General features: G+C 37.6%; 1 protein-coding gene across 2 annotated transcripts in view; it reads left to right on the top strand.

Moving 5' to 3' along the window:
- The window catches only part of OCA2 (OCA2 melanosomal transmembrane protein), a 370248-nt gene that overhangs the window by 220241 nt on the left and 131041 nt on the right, over window positions 1-18966 (top strand). Inside the window, exons 20-21 of one of the 2 annotated variants that reach the window (XM_008269748.4) lie at window positions 10341-10400; window positions 11003-11107. The exons of the other annotated variant lie outside the window; for it this stretch is intronic. Of the exons in view, the coding sequence (XP_008267970.1) occupies window positions 10341-10400; window positions 11003-11107 (165 nt within the window). The remainder of the gene's footprint in view (window positions 1-10340; window positions 10401-11002; window positions 11108-18966) is intronic. 2 annotated transcript variants of the gene reach the window in all.

Raw genomic sequence — 18966 nt, 5'->3', positions numbered from 1 at the left:
TCTGATTGCTTCTAAATAAGCTGATGATTAATTTTCTGAATTCTATTTCTGGCATATACTCAATCTCTTCTTCCAATTTTGTTATTGAAGAGGAGATATATTGTTCCATTCTGGGGATCCTACTGTCTTCCTTACTCTTATTAAAGTTTTTCCCATTTTTTTTGTTATTTCTGGTTTCTTTTATCTTTAATATGTGTTTTGGTGCTTGTGGTGATTTCCCTCTGCTATGAGCTGCTATGTGTCTGTGCATTGCAAGTGGGAACACACAACCCCACCTCTGGAAGTCCTGCTCACTTCTGGGTGGTGATGGTTGGCAGATAAGAGAGCTCTTGTGCACTAACCCCCACCTACCTGGACTGGGCTCTGGTGTGTGTTTAGAACTTCTCCCCATTGTACAGATGTGTGTTGGTGGGGAAAAATTACTCTGAAATGTTTTTATTGTCGTTCCTGGGTAGCAGGGTGTGGTGAAATGGCCCCCACAATTGATGGTCTTGTGCACAGGAGGCAAATGTGGTAGCACCCTGCTTACATTTGGAGATGTAAACAGACAATATGGTTTCTCCCAGGCGGCTGCAGGTCCAGATTGGGGGAGGGGGAGACATAGATGGGCAGGGGTATGCCTGAGTTCTCCATCTATTCCTCTATTCTTCCTGCTTAGAACTTCAAACGCAGCTGGCTCTCCTACCCACTGCTAACTGCAGCTCCATGGACTCGCAACCTTGCATCTCACCTGGTCTTTCCAGGGGGGAGAGAGGGCGTGACATCAGTCATACCATTTGGCTTATCCACCACACCTCTGCCATGTCTCTGTGACTCTTTGCTCCCTCTGTGTGGACCTGCTCAGTCTCTGCTGGACTCCTGGGCTTCTATGTGCATAACAATCATGGCTCTGTCACCAGCCTGTATCCCCTTTCCTTATTAACTATCTATTTTCTGCTATACTGCCATCTTGGCCCTGCCCCTTTTTGTATATTCTTAACTATGGATTTGCAAATAGAATTAAGTGTAACGAAAATCTGGTATTGTATATTGTTGACAGATAATTAAGCTACCTAGATTGTGAATTTGTGATCTTACTGTGTTTTTCTTTTGCATCTGACTAAATTATGAGATATTTGATCTTAAATGGACAGTGAGCCATTTTAATTTTAAGATTATTGCCGTTACCATTATGGAAAAATGAAAAACACATTTTTTAAGCCCCATGAAGTGATTACATGATTTTCTTTTGATATTCAGCTTTTCAGTTCAGTGTGCTTTTTGTCTCATTATTTATTTATATACAATTGCATACATTGCTCGCAAAGTGGCATTCCTGTTGCATTTTTTAAATTTAATGAGCATAAATTTCCAAAGTACAGCCTATGGATTACAATAGCTTCCTCCCCGCCCCGTAACTTCCCTCCCACCCACAACGCTCCCCTCTCCCACTCCCTCTCCCCTTTCCCTTCACATCAGGATTAATTTTCAATTATCTTTATATACAGAAGATCAATTTAGCATATATTAAGTAAAGATTTCCACATTTTGCTCCCACACAGAAACACAAAGTGTAAAATACTATTTGAGTACTAGTTATAGCATTAATTAAACACCTAAGAGTAATTGTGTATTAATTACAGAGTTCAACCAATAGCTTTAAGTAGAATATAAAATGCAACTTTTGTATTGTTGTGGCTCCCCCCGCAACCTCCCTCCCTCCCGTGGCCCTCCCCTCTCCCACTCCCTCTCCCATCCCGCCCTTCATCACGTTTCATTTTCAATTACCTTCATATACTGAAGATCAACTGATATGGCCTTGACTAAACAAATTCAGAGTTGGTGAACTCAAGGGGCTTCCATAGCCTAGACAGCTCATAGCAAGAGTCTCAGGTGATTGCTGACATCATAAATAAGAGTGCAAATTGTTAAATCAACAACAGGAGTCACTGGGTTCATGCTCCCCACGTAGGATCTCTGTCCTTAATGTGTTTAACTATGAAACTCAAAAACAACACTACTAGTTGAACAAACCCTATACCTGGTTCGGTTGTGTGAGTGCAGCCTTTTGAAATCCTTGTTGCATTTTACAATCACAGCAAACTGAGACAGACCTCTGATTACTTCATTTCCCTGCTGTGTTTTGTTCTAACTAAGAATCACCTCGGCCAGGGCCTTGTCTTCCAGAAAGAGAACAAAAGGTTTGATTAAAAATGTTTTTATTCAGTATGTAAAACACTTGGGAGTTAAAGGAAAATTTTAAATTTCAGAATTTTTAAAATTTTATTGAAGGTATACAAATTTCATGTATTTCCTATGTACAGATTCAGGAACACAGTGATACTTCCTATCCTCCCCTCCCTCCTACCCATGCCCCTACACTTCCTCCTCCCTCTCCCATTGCTTCTCAATTTTTACAAAGATCTATTTTAAGTTAACTTTATATTCATAAGATTAACCCTAAAATAACTGAAGAGTTCAACAAGTAGTATGAAGGAAAAAATACAGTTTCTCAACAGTCAAGACAAATGCTAAAACATTGAATCTAAAAATATTTATTTCATTCTTATAGATTACTTTTTGGATAGTTTATTAGTTACCACAAATCGGGGAAAATGTAGAGTATTTGTATTTTTGTGACTGGCTTATTTCACTAAGTATGTTTTCCAGTTGCATCCATTTTGCTGCAAAACACAGGATTTCTTTTTTTACAGCTGAGTAGTATTTCATGACGTGTGTGTGTGTGTGTGTGTGTACTATAATTTCTTTATCTAGTCTTCAGTTGATTGACATCTGGGTTGATTTCATATCCTAGCTATTGTGAATTGAGCTGCAATGAACACAGGGGTACAGATTACTCTTTCATATGCTGATTTCAATACATTTGAATAAATTCCCAGGAGTAGGATGGCTGGGTATTTGGTAAGTCTATATTCAGATTTCTGAGGTATCTCCATACTGTCTTCCATAGTGTTAGCACAAGTTGACATTCCCACGAAAAGTGGATTAGGGTACCTTTTTCCCCACATCCTCACCAGCATTTGTGTTCATTTTTTTTGATAGGCAGATTGTACAGTGAGAGAGAGAGAGAGACAGAGAGAAAGGTCTTCCTTTTGCCTTTGGTTCACCCTCCAATGGCCACTGCGGCTGGTGTGCTGCGGCCAGCGCACAGCGCTGATCCGAAGCCAGGAGCCAGGTGCTTCTCCTGGTCTCCTATGTGGGTGCAGGGCCCAAGCACTTGGGCCATCCTTCACTGCGCTCCCTGGCCACAGCAGAGAGCTGTCCTGGAAGAGGGGCAACCGGGACAGAATCCGGCGCCCTGACTGGGACTAGAACCTGGTGTGCCAGCACCACAGGTAGAGGATTAGCCTATTGAGCCGTGGCGCCAGCCATGTTCATTTTTTAAAACAAAATTGGAATCATATTATGCTCATGGTTTTATAACTAGAAACTGTTTTAAACATAATAATTATATATATGCAGTATTAGGTTGAATGGATAGGGCATAATCATTTTCTCCTCTCTGACAACACTTAGGTTATTTTCTATTCTTTTCCCTCTTGAACAGCTCTAAAGTATGTTTTTGAGCATTGAGTGATTTTTTTTTCTTTTTTTAAGATTTATTTATTTATTTGAAAGGCAGAGTTAGGAAGAGAGGGAGGTAGGTAGGGAGGTAGCGAGGGGGTGGGGGGAGAGATCTTCCATCCACTGGTTCAGTCTCCAAATTGCAACAATGGCCAGAGCTAGGCTGATCTGAATCCAGGGGCCAGAAGCTTCCTCTGGTCTCCCATGTAGGTACAGGGGCTCAAGTACTTGGACCATCTTCTGCTGCTTTCCCAGGTACATTAGTAGGTAACTGGCTCAGAAGTGGAGCAACTGGGACTCTCTCCACTGCCCATATAGTTTGCCACAGTGCTAGCCCCTGGGTGACTATTTTTTGATGTCTTTACTGGGTAGAGTCTCAGTGAAAAACAGATTGTGTGCTCAAAGGTCAGAGTTTGGGGAAAGAATGGGCTTGCTGATTTCTCCAGAAAACATAACAACAGAGGTCACGGCTTCTTAGTCCTGAAGAGGCGAGATGGTATGTGAAGCTGCAGTTCTAGTGAGGGTCCCCATCCTGGATTATAGGAGGATATTTCCCCGATAACCTATGGCCTTCCTGGGAAGGAGTCATGGGATTAAACACTCCTTTTACCTATCCAAGTTGTAGGTCAGCTTCTTGGTGAGTAGAAATCGGAACCTCCCTGTTTCTTTCAGAAACAGGGAACTCAAATCCTAAAGTGGGTTATTTAGTGTAATTGTAAGGGGGCCAGTCTTATCTCTACCACTTGGTTCTCACATCCACTCTTTCCAATGAGCTTTTTAGGAGATAGTGACATTCGTTGGTCATTTGTTTATAGCGTGTATTTCTTGCCATAGGATGACACTCCAACTTGGTGGAGTTTTTTGTTGCAGCAGATAGAGCAATTGAACCTTAAGTAGGAAACTACTGTTATGTCAACTGCTTTTGTGTAATAGAGCATATGGTAAGACTAGTGATTTCTGATCTGATACCCTTTTTTATAGTGAACTGAATTTCTTGATAAAGGAACTGGGTATAAAAACCAACAACTGGAAAATGAATTCACTAAGTTAGTGTTGGTTCACTGCCCAAATGACTGCAATGGCTGGGGCTGGGCCAGGCTGAAGCCAAGAGCCAAGAGTTTCATCCAAGTCTCCCATGTGAGTGCAAGGGCCCAGTACTTGGGCCATCTTCTGCTGCTTTCTCAGGCACATTAGCAGGGAGCTGGACCAGAAGTGGAGTAGTGCAGGACTGCTGACTGCTGGACTCGAACTGGTGCCCATAGAGGATGCTGGCACTGCAGGTGGTGACTTAACCTTCTATACCACTGCACTGGCCCCCATTTGTTTTTTATATAACTTTATTCCTTGCTTTGTTTTTTGCTTTCTTATGTATCACAATACTTTTTGATTGATTGTTGAAGTATTTTTATGGTGGGTACTTTTATATAATTTTTAGGTAATCCAACATCTGATTCACCTGAGTTCTGGCATCAGTTGACTATCCTCTCTCGTTCAAGTTGTGGTTTTCTTTGTTGCTTATATGTCAAGTGACTTTTGACCATATCCTGGACATTTTATCTATTGTCTTAAGGGACTCTCAGTCATTCCTATATCTTATCTTATATCATCTTTCAACATATGTATCTTTCAACATAGGAGGGGACTACTTTTTGGCTGTCTTTGTTGGCAGTGAACCTATTATTCCTTTCTGGGGAACTTGATCACCTGAGATTGTTTCATCCAGTGGAAGAACAAGCCCATGTACTTGTCTTCTCTTGCTGTAGGGTGTCACTGGGAAATGCTTGATTTGTAGCACAAAAGGCACTGTAAAACTGTGTTGTCCCGCTTGTCCTCTTGGTTGCCTCTTGTTATCTTTCCAGGGTTTACAGTTGTACTTAGTTGTATGAACAGAGAGAAAGGGGTTTATGCCATTTTTCTGGACTGAACGTACTGTGCAATTGCCCATTTGCTACCTTTCTGTCATTTGTTTTTGGTAAAGGATGTATGGAATCTAATTTTAAATTATTCACTGTTATGTCTTATGTTTGATATATTGGTATATTTCATTTTCCCATATAGTGATGTATGTTGTTAAAATTGTTTTTTATCTCTTTTCCCATGTTTTGAAGCTATAGGTAATATTTTTATTCTCTTAATTGTTAGCTTAAACATTTATGAAAGTATATTTAAACCTACCTTTATGTAGAACTCCTAAGAATAAAACAAGGGTTTCCAGCAGCTGTCTTGGGGTTCTATTAGAGATTAAACAGAATTATTGATTTTCCAGTAGGCTTTTAGTTTGAGACCCTTAAATGAGACACTGTTTTTTTTTTTTTTTTTTTTTTTCTGCTCTGTGATATTGAAAAGTTAGCCCTCAAGTGCCACTTGGATCTCTTTGGAGAATTTTGAACAGCAGGTAAACTTCTGTACTCCTATAAATATCATTCAATTTTTTAGCACCTTTGACAAGAGCAATAGCTTTCAGTGCTTTTGACAATGGCATATTGTCCTTATTGCACTTGGAATAAAATCCAGAGCTTTAAAGCATGACTTATACAGCCATGAATGACCTGGTTACAGCTGCTACTTTCATACTGAATATTAGTCCATTTTCCATTGATATAACAAAACACCTGAAGCTGGGTAATGTATAAAGAAAAGATTTATTTAGCTCAGTTTTGGAGGCTGAGATTCCAAACAGCATGATGCTGGCTCTTGAGGACTCTGGATGTTTCACCTCATGGCAGATGACATCACGGTGTGAGCACATGTGAGAAGGAGAGATCACATGGTTAGGCAGGAAACCAAAGATCATGGAGAGGCAAGTCTTGCATTTCATAACCACTTTATCCTAAGATAACTCTCCCTGAAATCAGCATGAATTCCTTCTGAGGGTAGCACTCCCAGTGACCTAACTCCTTCCTATTAGATCAACTTTTTAAAGGTCCTACCACTTCAACACAACCACACTGAGTACCAAGCTTCCAACACATGAAACACACAGGAAAAACTACATTCAAACTATTGCACTCGTTATGTCCTACTATACTTGTAGGTTCCCTTGCTCACTGGGTCCCAGTAATAATGGCTTTTGGATATGTGAATGAGCATTTAGACCTGTTATCTATATCCAGGAGCATTTGGATTTGTCACCTATATCTGTGGTGCTCTTCCCAAGCACACTGGCAACTGGTACAATCCTCTAAGTTCATACTCAAATAATGCATATGCAGGGAGGTCTTCCCCAGCACAGTGCAAAAAGCTCTCCCATCATTCACTATCTCTTTATTCTACTTTAATTTCCTTTCAACAACTAACTGTCTATTATGCATTAATATATTTTGTGTCTTTGGGAGTGCGTGTTTGTGTGTGTCTATATATTTATATATGTATATAGATATATATACATATATGTGTGTGTCTCTCTCTATATATAGACACATACAAACATGCACACATATAACAAATGTAGAAAATATAAATTATTTCTTGTCTGTCTTTCTTGGTCATTGTTGAATTCTCAGTGCTCCAACAGTGCCTCATATTGTAAGCACTCAATAACTATTTGTCAAACAAATAAAGGAAAGCATAAGACTGAACTGAGAACTATGGGAGGTTGGCTTATGAAGATTGAATAGTTATGAAGTGCTTATGTTTATAAGTTAAATCAGGTATCCAGAGGTATAATAGTCATTCAGAACAATTTTCTCTGGTGCTATGTAGAGTGCTTTTCAGATCGGTTTGACTGAGAAGGCTTCTTATGAGGACATTTTTATCAGAATCTTAAAGTGAGAAGAAAGAGAACAACTAATTTTATTATCTCTTGGTTGTGTTAGAAGCATTGGTGAATTCCTGGTTCTTATTTTGCATGTTCTTTGCTCTTATATAGCATGTTCTTATTTTGTCTTCATTTCCTTCCTTAAACATTTATGAAGTTTAGAAAGGTTTCCCTGGGCTGGCGCTGTGGCTCACTTGGTTAATCCTCCACCTGTGGTGCCAGCATCCCATATGGGCGCTGGGTTCTAGTCCTGGTTGCTCCTCTTCCAGTCCAGCTCTCTGTTGTGGCCCCAGAGGGCGGTGGAGGATGGCACAAGTTCTTGGGTCCCTGCACCCACATGGGAGACCAAGAAGAAACACCTGGCTCCTGGCTTTGGATTGGTGCAGCACCGGCCATAGCGGCCATTTGGGGAGTGAACCAACAGAGGGAAGACCTTTCTCTCTTGTCTTCTCTCTCTCTCACTGTCTATAATTCTACCTGTCAAATAAATTTAAAAAAAGAAAGGTTTCCCATGGATCCAGATTTATTTGTATCTCTTCCAGTGGGACATCTTTAGCTGTAGCAAGGCTTTCATAGGAAAAGTTGTAACAATGTTAATAAAATGCTCTGATTTATGGGTTGTATGTAATACTTTCTTGTTAGTAGTTAATAAATCATACCAAATTACAAATCAGGCTGTTTCATGGCTTCCCAGTTCTCCTTGGCTATTTTTTTCTGGCATATAAGTTAACTTTTTTGATTTACTTTTATAAAAAGTAATCCTAGAGTGTATAACATGAAAGTCATGTAGCTTTTATATTCTCAGCTGTCTTGAGAAATGTGAAGATCAATCAGAATATAACACAATGTAAAAGAGTGAAGAACATTTTTTCACTGTAAAATTCATCACAGAGGACTCTAGTAAAGAGCACCATAGCCCACATCTGCTCTGCTCATTGAAGAGCATTATCAGCCTCAAGCTTCCAGGCAACTCTGTCTTTGTCTGCCACAAAAGTCTTGAAATTCCCACTCAGCTGAAGAAAACATTTTCCTATGGAGAGATTCCTTGGAAAACCCTAAGTTATATTGCTAATTCAGTAATGTGCCAAAAAGTGTGTTTTATCCAATGCTTGCTTGGCTACAGAAGGAATCCACGGATCTTCTAGTGATGACAATGACCATAGTATTGGCTTATATGGATGAGTCAATTTTATCAGACTATTGCTGAATCAGCATTTTAGCATTTCTGCAATAAAAGACTAGTGATGTCTCATATCTTGATTGATATTGCACAATAATCTTAAAATATAACTTAGTAGTAGATGGAGAAATAAGCAATGGCTATTATCTTCAACTGTACGTAAACCAAATTTTCTGAAGTATAAAAATGTATGTTTTTAACCTAAGGTTTTATAGGAGAAGGTGCTACATAATCATTTGATTTACCAATTTTTAAAAGAGAATAAGGTATATTTTTCCTCATATTTTGACTTTTAAAATCAAAAGACCGGTTATTTTGAACAGACTTAATAGATGCATTTTTGGGATAATTAATTGTCATTAAATATATATTAATATATAGTTTCTATAGGCACACATGAAGATGTGCATATATACTCTTCATATGTGGACATATACATATACTCATGTATGAAGAACTATCTCTATGTGGTGCAAAATTGAATTTTATTAAATTTCTGACTTCTCAATGGTATTTAATAATGATAAAGGTATGGCTACATTTGAGTTTTTCAAGTTTATAATTTTGTTTGCTTTAATAAAATTTGGATTACAGTAAGTTACTGGTTCTTAATGGGAGTGACTTTAGGCCTCAGGAAATCTTGGCTCTGTCTACAAACCTTGGTGGAGAGAGGTGCTACAGGCCAGGGATGCTACTCAGCATCTTCTGATGCACAGGTCAGCCCCAACAACACAGAATGACCTGACTCCAAATGTCTTCACTGTTTAGGATGAGAAACCCTGCCCTAAATATATTTATGATTTAGTTGATATAAAAGTGAACGTGGTTGAGAATTTAAAACCCATCATTTGGACTACGCAGCTTTTAAGTGGAGGTCAGCTAACAACTGTACCTTATTGAGTGGAATTTTTAAACTTATATAAGAATATTTCAAAATGTTCATGGAAATTGGAAATAAAAGATAAGTTTATTTTAGTGTAAAATGTCTTGAGATCCATGCATAATTTTTTCATGTTAGGTGTTTTTCCATTTAAAATATCCTCATATGTAGTCATGGCCACATTGATGCTTTCAGTATTTTTAGATGCTATGCAAGATCAAATACAGTGCAAGGCCACATAGTGGTGAGGTCCGGAGCAGCCAAGCTGCTTCCATGTCTGGTTCCTTCCTGATTCCTTCCCTTCCCATATCCATCATGGGTTCCTGAACATCCTCTCCTGTGCTGGGACCAAGGTAACAACGAGAGCAGAATTGCTTATGCATGTCCATGTTCCGTTTTCTATTTTCTTTTTTATATTTCCTTGAATACAACTTTCTACATCTGACTAGTATTGTGAAAATAGTGACACACTTCAGTTCAATAGACCTTTCCTTCCTTTCTTTGAAGGTAATAAAAACCGTGCATTATCTTTTTATTCTTTTAAAGCTCTAACTGTGAGGTTTAACTTTTAAAAAGAAATTGGAAATGCAATTTACTTGAAAGACCTTCTATATGGAGTGGCATTTCATTATATGCAATTGAACAATGTCCTTATACACAGATCTTAAAATAAAGAGATTGCTTTCCATTTGAATTTAGATTTAACATGGGCATTAAAACAAATCAATGAGGAATTCCTGCCTGTGCTATTGTACTTTTTCTTCATGAAGCTTCATTGTGTATATATGATAGTAAACTATTTATAGACTATCTATTTGAGCCAGATCTTTTACAGGAAGCAAAAGTCTGAGCCTACCTTATGTTCAATTCTTTTCATCTTAAAGACAAGGTTTTTAAAAAGGAACATTGCATATATTTTCAGTTTTCAGCTGATTCTCACCATACACCCTTTCTTCTAGGCGCTGGCACATCTCCATTTAATAGAATATGTCGGAGAGCAGACTGCTTTGCTAATAAAGGTACATTAAATGCTGTAATAGAATCTGCTCTAGCCACTGTTCTTTGATTTTGTAAAAAAAAAAAAGAGTCTGGAAAGAATAGGTCACGTTAATTATGTAGAAAGCACAGCAGGGAATCTTTTATCCTGGACAGACTAGGGATGAAGGAAGTCTTTTTCCAAAGAATATATAATTATAGATGCCTGATATTTTGTTTTTAATTTTTAGTTAAAACTTTTCTAAGTTGGAGCACAGTCAACATGAGTATTAGTAACTGAATGCTGAAGATGTCCTAACCCCAGAGCTCTGCTACACCATTGGTGAGACCAGTGTGCATAGCCACAATATTGTATGAGGAATGAGTTACTCTGCATCCCTCACTACCAGGTTAATTGGCCTGAGTTTGGCTGGGAATTGCTCTCCTCAGTTATTCATGGTAACCTAGCTCAGGTTTCTGGTGTAGGTGTGGCCCTGGTTTGTACACCAGTGCCTTCCTTGGTCTTGGAATTGTAACATCCCTTTGATCCCTTCTGAGTCTCACATGTTGTAAGATTAGATTCTAAGTATATGTGGTTTATCAGTACAGCTGTGGACACACTGCTGCTATTATCTGCTCCTTCCAGATGGTCCCAGAGGATAAACGCCTAGCTGCCGCCATCATCCTGGTTATATGGGTATCAGCCTTGGCATCATCCTTGATTGACAATATCCCATTCACTGCTACAATGGTGAGTTGCATGTGTGAGAGCCTTAATAGCTGAGCTGCGCTATAGCCCAGACCTGCTTCTGTGGAGTTTCCAGGTCTCTGCTACCTGGCTCTAAAGGCTGTCTTGGGAAACTCAAAGTACGTTGCTTATGGTTGAGAATTTCTTGGCAATCTTTCTCCATCTAAGCCTGATATTTTCAACCTTATGAGTTGAATAAGAAGAATTTTCAGACAATTTTCAAATTAAAATGTCATTCTTGTTCTGGATGTTGGATTCAAAGAATGGTTAATTTGCACACATATAATTTCAGGTGTATCTTTTAAGTGACTTCTTAGATACTCATCATTATCATATTCATTTGACCTCGAAAAAGGATGCTTTCTCTTTCATGCATCTTCTTTCCCTAGGTGCTTTTATACAATCTTTTCCCCTACCACTGGAAGTATTAAGGTGGACATCTTTGGAGGTAGCACCTGACATAGGAAGCCCTTTTTTAGAGGTAGTAAAAGTTAAAAACCAACACTACCCCCCCACCCCAAGAAAAACAGCACTTCACATTAGCCTTTGCTTTTTTCTTAATCTTATTTTTGTTTTAATTCCTACTTTCCTAAAATGGTCAGGAAGAACATATTGTAGAGGGTTGAACTAGGTCCAGTGGATTGTAATTAGGTTTAATAGAATGGGCAGTTACAGGAATTAACAGGTCAGATTTTGCAGAAAGTAGATCTGGACTTAAGTCGCAGCTCTGCCATTGTGAGAGCTAAGGGAGCCCTAGAGCTACAGAACCAGAAATTTGTGTAGCTCAAGGGGGCTGTTTTCTCCAAATCAGGCTGGTGCTGATCCTGGTACTTATGGGCTATGTAGGTTGCAAATCTACCCCGAGGGGTGGACACTCAGAGAGAGCACCCTCTGGTGGGGGATACCAGCCTCAGAAGGGCACTTCAGTGGTGCCAGTACTTGAACTCAGGTGCTCCAATATGGGATGTGGGTATTTTAAGTAGCATCTTCTTTATAAACATATTTCATTTACAGCTATTGGTTTTCCCGTCAGCACTTTTTTCACACATGTTTTTGTTGTTGTTGTGTTTTCATTTTCATTTGTCTAAGATATTTTCTAATTTCTTTTGTGATTTATTCTTTGATCCATTGGTTTAATATTTGTAAACTTTTGAAGCTTCTGTCTGTATTGATTTCTAGTTTCATTCCATTTTAAAATTTTATTTAAGTTATATAAGTTTCAAGTATTTCACATATACAGATTTAGGACCATAGGATGCTTCCTATCCTAACCTCCTTCCTGCCCATGCTCCAACCCTTCTCCCTCCTCCATCTCCTATTCCCACACTTAATTTTTCAAAGATTTCTATTTTCAGTTTACTTGATACTCATAAGGTTAACCCTACAATAAATAAAGAGTTCAACACATAGTCTGAAATTAAAAAAAAAAACAGTTCCTCAACAGAAGAGACAAGGGTTGTAAAAAATATTCAAATTTCAAAATGTCCATTTCACTGCAAAACATTATGGTTTAGGTTTTCTATTAGTTACTCCAGATTAGGGAAAGCATGGGATATCTGTCTTTTGGGACTGGCTTATTTTACTAAGTATAATGGTTTCCAGTTGCATCCATATTGTTGTAAAAGACAGATTTCATTTCTTTTTACAGCTAAGTAGTAATCCAGAGTGAATATATACTCACTCAGTTGATGAGCATCTGGGTTGATTACACATCTTAGCTATTGTGAATTGAACTGCAATAAACATGGTGGTACAGATAACTGTTTCATATGCTGATTACATTTCATTTGGGTAAAATCCAAACAGTGGGATGTCTGGGTCATATAATATGTCTATATTCATATTTCTGAGGTATCTCCATACAGTCTTCCACAGTGGCTGGACCAGGTTACATTCCCACCAACAGTGGACCAGGATACCTTTTTCCCCACATCCTCACCAGCATTTCTTATTCATTGATTTCTGTATGAGAGCCACTATAACTGGAGTGAAGTGAAACCTCATTGTCATTTTGAGTTGTATAATCCTGATGGCTAGTGATCTCAAGCATTTTCTCATGTGTCTCTTGGCCATTTGAATTTCCTCTTTTGAAAAATGTCTGTTCAAGACATTCGCCCATTTTTTAACTGGATTGTTTGTTTTGTTGCTGTTGAATTTCTTGAGCTCTTTAATAGATTCTGGATATTAACCCTTTATCTGTTGTTTGGTTTGCAAATATTTTCTTCTATTCTGTCGATTACCTCTTCATTTTGCATTTTTTTTTTTTGCAATGCAGAAACTTCTCAGCTTCATGTAATCCCATTTGTGAATGTTGGCTTTGATTGCTTGTACTTCTGGGGTCTTTTCCAAAGTTATCATCTACTCGCATGTAATGCAGAGTTTCCCCAATGTTCTCTAATAATTTTATGATATTGGTTAATAGATGTAGGTCTTTGACTCATGTTGAGTGGAATTTTGTATAAGGTATAAGGTAGGGGCCTAACTTCATATTTCTGCATGTGGAGATCCAGTTTTCCTAGAACCATTTGTTGAAGAAACTGTCCTTGCTCCAGGGGTTAATTTTAGTTCTTTTGTCAAATATCAGTTGGTTGTAGACATGTAGATGAATTTCTGGAGTTTCTATTCAGTTTCATCGGTTGACATGTCTGTTTTTGTGCCAGTACCAGGCTGTTTTGATCATACTGCCTTGTAGTATGTGTTGAAACTTATATTGTGATGGTTCCATTTTAGTTTTTATTGTTTAAGATTGCTTTTTCTATTCAAGGTTTCTTGTGTTTTTTTTCTAGATCTGAGAAAAATGTCACTGGTATTTTGATTGGGTTCACATTGAATTTGTAGATTGCTTTTGGTAATCTTGACATTTTGATGATGTTGATTCTTCCAATCCATGAACATGGAAGATTTTTCCATTTTTTGGTATCCTCTTCTATTTCTTTCTTTTTTGTTTTTTAATTTTAATTGTAGAGATCTTTGACCTCCTTAGTTAAATTTATTCCAAGGTATTTAGTTTTTTTTGTAGCTATTGTGAATGGGACTAATCTTAAAAGTTCTTTCTCAGCCACTCCATTGTTTGCATATACAAAGGCTATAGATTTTTGTGTTATTTTATATTTGACACTTTGCCAAACTCGTGGAGTAGTTACAATAGTCTCTTGATAAAGTCTTATTGTCCCTTCTATATAGAATGATGTCATCTGCAAATATGGATAGTTTGACTTCCACCATTCCAATTTGTATCCCTTTGATTTCTTTTTCTTGCCTAATGGCTCTAGATAAAACTTTCAGAACTATATTAAACAGCAAAGATGAGAGTGGGCATCCTTGTCTGGTTCTGGATCCTAGGGAGAATGCTTTCAACTTTCTCTCAGTCAATGGGTTGTTAGCCATGAGTCTGTCATAAATTATCTTGATTGTGTTAAGGTATGTTCCTTCTATACCCAATTTGTTTAAGATTTCCACCATGAAAGGACATTGTATTTTATCCAATGCTGCCTCTGCATCTATTGATATAAGCATATAGTTTTTCTTCTATTTGTTAATGTGATGTATCACATTGATTTGCGAATGTTGAATCATCCCTGCATACCAGGGATAAATCCTACTTGGTCATGATCTTTCTGGTGTGTTGTTGTATTTGATTAGCTAATATTTTGTTGAGGATTTTCACATCTATGTTCATCAGGGATATTGAACTGTAGTTCTCTTTCTCTGTTGTTTCTTTTTCAGGTTTAAGAATTAAGGCAAAAAAAAAAACTCATAGAAGGAGTTTGAGAGGATTCCCTCCATTTCAATTGTTTTGAATAGTTTGAGAAGAAGTGGAATTAGTTCTTTAAATGTCTGGAATTCAGCAGTGAAGCTATCTGGTCCTGAGCTTTTCTGGGTCTTTATTACTGATTCAATTTCCATATTGGTTATGCTCTGTTGAGGTTTTCTATGTGTTCATGATTCAATTTTGGTAGATTGCATGTGTCCAGGAATCTCTCATTTCTTCTGGGTTTCCACAATTTGTTAGGATACAGGTCTTTGTAGTATTTCCTGATGATTCTTTTTATTTCTGTGTTATCTGTTTTTATATTTCCTTTTTCATCTCTGATTTTATTGATTTGGGTCTTCTCTTTTTTTAATTAGTTTTTTAAGAAACCAGCCTTTTATTTCACTGATCTTCTGTATTCTTTTTTTGTTTTCAATTTTTCTTTCTCCTCTAATTTTAATTATTTCTTTCCTCCTGCTGATTTTGAGTTGGTTTGTTGTTGTCTTTCTAGATACTTGAGATGCATTAATAACTCATTTATTTGGTACTTTTCCAATTTCTTGATGTACGTATTAATTGCTATAAACTTCCCTGTCAACACTGCATCTGGGGGCTGGTGCTGTGGTGTAGTGGGTAAATCCACTACCTGCAGTGCTGTCATCCCATATGGGTGCCAGTTAAGTCCTGGCTGCTCCACTTCCAATCCAGCTCTGTGCTATGGCCTGAGAAAACAGTGGAAGATGGCTCAAGTCCTAGGGCCCCTGCACCCATGTGGGAGACCCAGAAGAAGCTTCTGGCTCCTGGATTCGGATGGAACAGCTCTGGCCATTGCAGGCAATTGCAGACTGAACCAGTAGATGGAAGACCTCTCTCCCTTTCTCTCTCTCTGCCTCTCCTTCTTTCTCTGTGTAATTCAAATAAATAAATGAATATTTGAAAAAAACTGCATTTGCTGTATCCCTTAAGTCATTTTTAAAAATTTTATTTAAGTTATACAAGTTTCATGTATTTCATATATACAGATTTAGGAACAGATTTAGGGGAGGGACTTCCCTCCCTCCTGCTCACAGTCCAAAACTTCGCCCCACCCGGGTTCCTATTCTTAATTTTTGCAATGATCTATTGTCAGTATACTTTGTGATCATATAGTTAATCCTCCTCTAAGAAAGAGTTCATCAAATAGTATGAAGAGAAGGAAAACAAACCAAATGAAAACAAAACAATACAGAAGATTGTTCTGCAATGGAAGAGATAAGTGCTCTAAACAATCATCAATTCTCAAAATATCTATTTTGCTCTGATACATTACATTTCAAGGATTATATTAGTTGCATCAGATTAAGGAAAACATATGGTATTGTCTTTGTAGGATTGGCTTATTTCACTAAGTATAGCGCTTTCCAGTTGTGACCATCTTGTTGCAAAAGACAGAATTCATTTTTTTTACTCTATAGTGTTTATTTAGCATAATTGCTTTATCCATCAATAGTTGTTGGACATCTGGGTTGATTCCATACCTTAGCTATTATTAATTGTGCCACAATGAACATGGTTGTAGAGATAATTCTTTCATATACTGATTTCTTTTGGTTTGGGTAAATTCCGAGGAGTGGGATGGCTGGATCATATGGTAGATGTATATTCAGATTTCTGAGATCTCTCCATACTGTCTTCCACAGTGGTTGCACCAGTTTACATTCCCACTAGCAGTGAATTAGGGTACCCTTTCCTCCACATCCTCACCAGAATTCGTTGTTCGTTGATTTCTGCATTAAAACCATTCTAATTGGAGTGAGGTGAAAGATTGTTGTGGCTTTGATTTACATTTACCTGATGGTTAGTAATCCTGAGCATTTTGCAAGAGTCTATTGACAATTTAAATTTCCTCTCTAAAAAATTCCTGGTCAAGTCCTTTGCCCATTTCTTCACTGGATTTTTTGTTTTGTTGTTGCTGAATTTCTTGAGCTCTTTATATATTCTAGATGTTAACCCTTTATCATTTGCACAGTTTGCAAATATTTTCTACCATTCTGTTGATTGCCTCTTCATTTTGCTAAGTGTTTCTGTTGCAGTGCAGAAGCTTCTCAGCTTGTTGTAATCCCATTTGTCAATTTTGTCTTTGATTGCCTTTGCTTCTGGGGTCTTTTCAAAAAAGTCTTTTCCTAGGCTAATGTCTTGTAAAGTTTCCCCCATGTTCTCTAATAATTTGATAGTTTCAGGTCATTGATTTAGTGTCTTGATCCACTTTGAGTGGATCTTTGTGTAGGGTGTAAGGTAGGAGTCTAATTTCATTCTTCTGCATATGGAGATCAATTTTTTTCAGCACCTTTTGTTAAGGAGACTGTCCCTGCTGTGCGGATTGATTTTAGCTCCTGTATCAAAGAGAAGTTGGCTGTAGATGCATGGATTTCTGGAGTTTCTATTCTGTTTCATTGGTAGTAAGTCTGTTTTTGTACCAATACCAGGCTGTTTTGATTATAACTGCCTTGTAGTATGTCTTGAAATCTGGTATTGTGATGCCTCCAATTTATTTCTGTTTAAAAGATTGGTTAGCTGTTTGAGATCTCTTGTGTTTCCATATAAATTTCAGCAACATTTTTTCTATATGTGAGAAAAATGTCTGGTGTTTTTGAATCATATTGCATTGAATCTATAAATTACTTTTGAAAGAATGGACTTTTTATGATGTTGATTCTTCAAATCCATGAACATGGAATATATTTACATTTTTTTGGTATCTTCTTCTATTTCTTTCTTTAATGATTTGTAATTCTCATCATAGAGGTCTTTGACAATTTGGTTAAATCTATTCCAAATTATTTGATTTTTTGGTAGCTATTGTAAATGGGATTGATTTTAGAAGTTCATTCTCAGGCTTGCATTGTCTGTGTATATAGAGGCTGTTGATTTTTGTGTCTTGATTTTATATCCTGCTACTTTATCAGACTCTTCTGTGAGTTCCAATAGTCTTGGTAGAGTTTTTTGGATCTCTATATATAGAATCATGTTATCTGCAAATAGGGATAATTTAACTTCTTCTTTCCCAGTTTTTATCCCTTTGATTACTTTTCTTTCCTAATGGCTCTGGCTAAAACTTCCAGTACTATATTGACTAGCAATGATGTTAGTGGACATCCTTGTTTGGTACCAGATCTCAATGGGAATGATTCCAACTTTTCCCCATTAATAGGACACTGGCTATGGGTTTATCATGAACTGCTTTGCTTGTGTTAAGGAATGTTGCTTCTATACCCAGTTTATTTAGAGTTTTCATCATGAAAGGGTGTTGTATTTTATCAAATTCTTTTTGCATCTATTGAGATAATCTTATGATTTTTGTTCTTCAGTTTGTAATGTGATGTATCACATTGATTGGCTTTCAAATGTTGAATCATCCCTGCATACCCGGGTTAAATCCCACTCTGTCTGGGAGGATGATCTTTCTGATGTGTTGTTGCATTCTGTTGGCTAGAATTTTGTAAAGGATTTTTGCATTTATGGTCATTAGGGAAATTGGTTTGTAGTTCTGTTTCTATGTTGCATCTTTTTCAGGTTTAGGAATTAAGGTGATCCAGGCTTTACAGAAAGAATTTGGGAGTATTCCTTCTCTTTCAATTGTTTTGAATAGCTTGATAAGAATTAGAGTTAGCTCTTCTTAAATATCTGGTAGAATTCAGCAGTGAAGCCATTTGGTTTTCAGCTTTACTTTTTTGGGAGTGTCTTTATAACTAATTCAGAAAGCCTTTGTTTGGGGTTTGTTTAAGTTTTCTATGTGTTCATGGCTCAAATTAGTTAGGTTGTATGTGTCCAGGATTCTATCCATTTATTCCAGGTTTCCCAGTTTGTTGGCATACAGTTCTTTGTAGTAATTTCTGATGATCTTTTTATTTCTGTGGTGTCTGTTGTTACATTTGCTTTATTTATTTATTTTTTATTTATTTATTTTTGACAGGCAGAGTTAGACAGTGAGAGAGACAGAGAGAAAGGTCTTCCTTTTTCCATTGGTTCACCCCCCACGGCCGGCATGCCGCGCTGATCCGAAGCCAGGAGCCAGGTGCTTCCTCCTGGACTAGAACCTGGGGTGCTGGTGCCACAGGCGGAGGATTAGCCT

This window comes from Oryctolagus cuniculus, chromosome 12 (assembly GCF_964237555.1).
Source record: "Oryctolagus cuniculus chromosome 12, mOryCun1.1, whole genome shotgun sequence".
Lineage (NCBI taxonomy): Eukaryota > Metazoa > Chordata > Mammalia > Lagomorpha > Leporidae > Oryctolagus > Oryctolagus cuniculus.
This window is presented reverse-complemented; position numbering and strand designations above follow the sequence as displayed.